At 41.7% G+C, this 6,683-nt stretch overlaps 1 protein-coding gene across 3 annotated transcripts in view; it reads left to right on the top strand.

Moving 5' to 3' along the window:
* Positions 1 to 6,683, top strand: part of DDX31 (DEAD-box helicase 31) — a 91,385-nt gene that overhangs the window by 64,238 nt on the left and 20,464 nt on the right. For all 3 annotated transcript variants that reach the window (XM_043988819.1, XM_043988817.1, XM_043988816.1), the window contains one exon: positions 3,561 to 3,729. In XM_043988819.1, coding sequence (XP_043844754.1) covers positions 3,561 to 3,729 — 169 coding nt within the window. The remainder of the gene's footprint in view (positions 1 to 3,560; positions 3,730 to 6,683) is intronic.

Below are 6,683 nucleotides of genomic sequence, written 5' to 3' on the forward strand. Positions count from 1 at the left end.
GATTGATTAGCACACCAGGCTCCTAATAATCTGTGCCTAAATGCCACCTCTGGTGTCTACCAGTCTACCAGATCGCATACCCCTTTAAAACATGCAGAGACCTAGGAACAGCTATAGTCCGTCTCATTCAGGTCTGTGAATTGATGTTTTGGGAGAACATACATACCTTTTGCACCCAAAGGGTATTGTCTTCATGACATAACCACCACCATCAAAAGGACTGCAAGTATGATCCTTTCTCTTGAATTGAAATCTGCATATGCAAATTTCCCTACTGACTTGCTTCCATAAACTCCCTTCTTAGTCATGAATAATTAACAAAGCAGCTGGCTTTTGCCTTCATGGCAGAAAAGCTGATGGAGATTGTGCCAGAGATGCATTTGTTTTCCTTTTGCATTTTTTGACCCAGTCAGTGTTAATAACCAGCATTTAATTACAGTCACTTTCCAGGAAGTTGTCCCTTCTTCCCACTTCCCTCAGCACCTTTGCATTGAGTTGGGGAGAGAGCTAATAGATCAAACCTATGAGTTCTGGAGGACATTTTTCCCCAAGAAAAATTTTAGGAAATGTTGCTCTTTGTTCACAGCAAAATGTTCCAGTGGGTTGGAGCACCCACCTTTTTGTGTCAAGCAAATACTTAGGTCCTCCTAGCCAAGTATCCTGGAGAGCAGGAGGATAGAATAATTGTGGCATTTATCTTCTTTTGCCCCTGTAAGTGTATTAGTCACTCAGATTCTCCTCCAGTGTCCTATTGTGGTGTGAAGATGGCCCTTCTACCTGGAAATCACATCAGTGTCCTTAGCAGCAGTGCCAATGAAGGACAAGTTTTCCTCATGCTCACTGGGCTAGAAAGGCTTTGTTGTCCTAGCCTTCAGAGCCACTCACCACCACGAGTCTGGCCACCAGATGAGAAACTTTTTTAGCCACACCAGCTCTTGAAGATGATCTCCCAGGGCGTGGAGAGACTCTAATCTCCCATGGCAACATAGGGTGCCCTGGTCATTGGAATCACAGATTCTTGAATCATAGGTCTTTAAGGTACCATTATTCCTGGGCTCAAATAATATCACGAATAGCAAATTTGCATAGCACTTTCAGGCTTAGAAAACGCTTTCCTCACAATATGGCCCTATGAAGTTTGTAGCACGGAGAGTTTCTCAGTCGTACGTATGAGAAGACCCCAAGTCAGAAGGGCTCTCACTTGTCTGCAGCGGGCAGCACAGCTAGTAAGGATCAGAGCTAGTGCTTGCCCGCCTCACCCTCCATCATGCCACCAGAAGGCAGCTTCTCCACCAAGGCGAACGTTTGTGAGGCCAGGACACAAGGAAGGCTTTCACGGACAGAATTTTTAAGTGTTTTTCAGATTAGGAATCAGGCCTGCAAAGAGGTTGCTTTTTGCCCAGCCTTCTCCTCAGCCTGCCTTCTCCAAAAGAACAGTTTCAATTTTTCTGTTCCTCTACTTTCCTCCTGTGTTCGCCCTCCAGGCCCCAGTCCTTCTGCATATCACAGTCACTGCCAAAGTGAACCAATTCCTGACCCTTGGAAGGTCATGCAAACATCTGCCGCTGCCTCTGAAGCTCATGCCCCTCCGAATTAGCTAAACATGGGTGTCCATGCAAGTATGTGAGGATGACCAACTGTCGCTGTCCCCAGTGGAACAGGAGCCTTGAGAACAAGGAGTTTCCATAGTAAAAATATGCAGTGTGAAATGCTGTCTGACCAGTTGTCTAGGGGGAAAACACTTTCTGCCATTTCCTGGCAAACTCATTATCCCTGTAAAGCTGTGAGTTGGGCACTTGACTCTCCTGGGACCAAGGCTCTCAATCTCAAGCTATTTTGATTGGGGATAAAGAAGGGAGAAGAATAAGTGTATCGACATTGGTGGAAGTCACATAACTAATGCTTTTCTCAAGAAGCATGATGCCAAATGTATCTTTTGTGGGGGCCACAAATACACAAAATTGTGTGCACACCTGAGGCAAGAGTATAGAAAATTTGGAGCAACAGACAAAAGGAAAATGCCTTTTTGCCTAACGTGGGTCAAAAAAAAAAAAAGGTTTTTTGTTTTGGTTTTGCCTCTATTACCTGAACAGTAGTGGTTTTATCACGTTGCCCTCCTAGAAGAGAAGCTACATGGTGTGATGGAAGGAGCTTGGGACTGGCCCTCAGTGAGTCTAAGACTAGAGCTGGGACCAGCCTTGACATTAGCCAGTTGTGTGACTGTGACATGAGCCACAAAATTAGGGAATTGGACTAGTTGATCTCTCAGGTCATCTCTAACCCCAATGACCTATTCTTTTATTGTTTTGACATGTGGTTGTGTGTCCAGGGTCCCAGTAATACCTGGTAGTGTCCCCCATATTTATAACCCCTTGAGTAGATAGACCATTTGAAATGTTAAAGAATTTCTTTAGAAATGCTAGTCCCCCGTTATTAAAAAAGACAGTGACACAGAAATGAGAGGGGGTGCAGAATAGTTGCCTTGGTTATGTCTCATCGATTGGGAAAAGGAGTTCACTTTACTCAGTAAATAGAGCTTTGATGGATTCCCAGGATTCTTCCCAGAGCTGATCTGCTAAAATGACACTTTTTATTACTGTTCATAAACGCCAATCTCCTGATGCTGCTGGGAGATTACATTTAAGCTGTGGGCAAACTTCCTGGTCCAGTGGCTCAACAAGCCAGGGCAAGAGAGGTTAGTGTTTAGTGCTTTTTTCCATCAGAGATTGCAGGGGTAGGCAGTGGTTGGCAGGAAGTGTAGGGCTTGGGGGCAAAAGTGAATAGGTATAGATGAAGGAATGGTCTCTTACCAGAGAGCTCCTTTTCACAACAATTCCCTCCTTCCCTCTTGTAGTGAGACTAGGGCAGACATTTAATCTTAACTGTTATTGCTAGGTAGGAAGATGGGAACTGGGTATAGAGAAATCTTTTCTTGAAGAAGCAAGGCCTAGTGATCAGGACCAACGCTCAACTTTCTTGGGTTCTGTGTCCAGTTTTGTTTCTGTCTTACTGTGTGACCCGGAACAAGGATTCTATTTTTCCTGTCTTTAAAGGTACTAAAAGTATGTTTCCTGGTGCGGCTTCCTTCTTGATGGGACATTGGATTCAATGCCATAGGGCATTCTTTGGGGAATATGGCCTGAACCAAACTCTTTTAGTCACAGAGGATGTTGTCTCTTTCCTTTCTCCCTTCCTTTTGTCCTGAACTCAGTAATCAATAGGGTTGGTGTCCTAAAAAACCCTAAAAAGAGATGGTTTGGTCATGTACAATTTATAGAGTGGGGGTGGGGGGAAGAACGTGGGAGGGGGAGTTCTTCCAAACTTATTTTCCCATTTTCTTGGTTACCACAAGTGTTTTTTCAGTGGATTCTCAACAGTTCTATGCTTATTTTAAAGGATATGTAAATTCTGTAAATACTAGTAGTTAGTGTCAGTTGTTTGCTGTGTTCATTCATATCAGGTCCCCAGTTTTATTTTAGGACTGGCAAAAATTAAAAAGTATAACTTTTATTCAAATAAATAATGGTCCAAAAATCTGAACCTTTTCTTCTTTTTCTCAGCTCTTCAGTCTTTCATCCGTGCCTATGCAACCTACCCCAAGGACCTGAAGCACATTTTTCACGTCCGGTCCCTCCATCTCGGTCATGTGGCCAAGAGCTTTGGGTTGAGAGACGCCCCCCAGAATCTGAGTGCCTCTTCAGGAAGCAAAAGAAAATCGAAGCTGAAAAGGTAAGATGAACTGACTGTATTTCCTTTCTCCCTACCAAATGTGAAAATAAGCACAGAAAAACATGGATGCCCACCCAAAAAGCCAGAGAGCAATGTCAATGTGTTGTTCTTTCTGATCAGAGTGTAAGAATCAGAGTCCGCATTCCTCCAAATACAGAGCCATCCATCTTTTATTCTGGAGGTAAATGATTACCAGTTTATCTTCCAGTGACTGTAATAGCTCTCTGCTAAAGAAGAAAAAACGGGGAGTCTCAGCTCTTCAAGTCTTCCTCAGAAATTGAGACCTGTTGTGACCTGCCACGCACTATAAGTGACTGTTGCAACAGGATTATGATGATCAAATTTGTTCTCATCCCTCAAATGGACAGGAGCCTGCCTACTCTGATCAGTGTCCTCCCCTGTTGTATTTACTATTGTCACTTTTTGGCTTCATACTATCTATGTTATAGGCCACATATAGTAGCCACATAGTGTTTTAGATTTAAATCCCCTCCCCTTTTGTTTGTTTTTAGAGTAATGGGCACTAATTAAAACTGGATTAAAGGGGCAACTAGGTGGTTCAGTGGATAAAGCACTGGCCCTGGATTCAGGAGGACCTGAGTTCAAATCCGGCCTCAGACACTTGACATTTACTAGCTGTGTGACCCTGGGCAAGTCACTTAACCTTTATTGCCACCCCCAAAAAAAACAAAAATAAAACTGGATTAAAATCTTACCCTATTATTATCAAATTGACTTCCTTTTTCTTTGTTTTTGAAAACTAAGTAGTTTTTTAAGCCTTACTTTCAGAAATTGATTTGTTGATAGCTTTTGTTTTTATATCACCTACACTTTCCCTTATCCCTATATATATTTTGCCTAACATTCTTCCAGAGAGCCATAACTTATCAGAAAAAAAAAATTTTAAGAGTAAGAAAAAAAGATCATCAAAACCAACCAACCCATCGGAAAAAATGTATGTTACATGTAGTGTTCTTTATCAGTGGACTCCTCCTTCTGCAAAAGTGCAGGAAGGAGACATGTCTTCTTAAATCTCCTCTTTAGGGCCAAGCGTGGTCATTATGTTTTCCCAGTGTTCAGTTATTTGCATTTACATAGTTGTGGTTATCGTGTATGTTGTTTTCTTGACTTTGCTTATTTCAGTTTGCCTAGTCATGTAGATCTTTCCATGATTCTCAGTATTCAGCATGTTCAGCATTTCTTCCAGCAGGGTCAGATTCCATTTGTTCATAGACTACAGTTTGTTTAGCCATTCCCCAATCATCTCCTTTGTCTTCAGATCTTTGCTACCATGAAAAAGGTGGCTATAAATATTCTGATATATGTGGGACCTTTCTTTTTATCATTGACCTTCTTAGGTCAATGCCTCTGCCTAGCAGTAAGTACTCCAATAAGAGAGGGGGGTTTAGTAGTGATGATGGCTTTCTTTGATGTCTAGTAGGGCTCTGTTATATTATCAGATAAGATAATATTGGTAAAGTATTTAGCACAGTGCCTGACATGGAATGGGTGCTTAATAAATAAGTGCTTGTTCCCCTCCCTCCTGTGTGTATGTATGTTGTTCCTTATGTCGTACTTTTCAAATGTTGATGCTGCATTCTTCAATGTTGCCTGCATGGAGATAATAACCTCCAATGAGACCCACCTTGGTTAAGGAGGCCAAGTAGATGCCAAGGAAAAGCAGTTGTATATACGTGGTACAGATGTGCTTGGGTAATGAACTTTTGCCTGACATCCATAGTGTAAGGGGCTAAAATTCTAGCTAGTCTGTCTTAAAAATTTAATGAGTGGTTGCCAATAAATTAGAAGCTTTAGCAAGAGTTTAGACTTTTAAGTATTTATTAAAGAGCATTAGGATCTAATAATCAGAGAGAAAGGTAAAAATCTAAGTATTTCTAAGAGACCCCATCATCCGACCTGCCATGAAGAGGTCAGGAACACAAAAAAGACCCAATGCTCCCTTTTTCCTCCCAGAAACCTCTTGTCTAAACTGAAAACATCAAATGTCATTTCCTGACACCAAGGAACTGACTTCCCAAGCCACATGGCTTGTCCTCAGATGCCTTCTTCTCATGGCGGAGCTTTCCTATAGTAACTCTCCAGCAGGTGGCGTCACTCCAATTGTTATAATAGAAAGGGAATAAGCACTTATATATCATCTTTTATGTGCCAGGCACTCTGCGAAGCTTTTTTTTTTTTTTTAACCAAATATTATCTCATTTGATCTTTACAACAACCCTGCAAAATAGGTTCTACTATTATCCCCATTTTACAAGTGAGAAAACTAAAGCAGACAGAAGTTAATTGACTTGCCCAGCATCACACAAGCTAGAGTGTCTGAGGCTGGATTCGATCTTTGGTCTTCACTCCAGGCCCAGTGTTCTGTGTACTGTACCACAAACTGCCCTAAAAAGCTCTGGTCTCTATGGCCCTGAGATACATCAGTGATGGCATGCCATGGAACCAGTGGGCTCTATCCATTTTCTAGGAAATGAGAGCTTAGGAGTAAGGGAGTCTTCAGCTACTAGAAAAGCACTGACCTCTTCTCCTAGTGTTGAGTGGGTTTAATGATCTAACTTTTTGGAAACTTGGAATCTGTGCCCTCTATATTATAATCAAACCACTCCATTCCCTAGGGATTATTGCAAATAAATAGGAATTTACTGCTTGATATAGTGACCTGAGCTGCTACTGATTTCACTTCATCCAGACATATGTTATGGGCTGAGCAGTCGTCATTTTACTTGGTTAAATGTAATAGAGGAACCAGTTTGTGTTGTATTTACCCTGTGGTGAACCTCTTCATGTGATGAGAGCCATAATCAGTAAAAATCTAACCCTCTCTACAAATTAAACAAACTGAACACTTTTTAAAAAGCACCTATCAAGAAGCTAGCCTTTATAGATTGAGACTTTGCCTTGTTTCTTTCTTTGTAAAATGAAGAGGTTGGAGA

This window comes from Dromiciops gliroides, chromosome 2 (assembly GCF_019393635.1).
Source record: "Dromiciops gliroides isolate mDroGli1 chromosome 2, mDroGli1.pri, whole genome shotgun sequence".
Taxonomy (NCBI): Eukaryota; Metazoa; Chordata; class Mammalia; order Microbiotheria; family Microbiotheriidae; genus Dromiciops; species Dromiciops gliroides.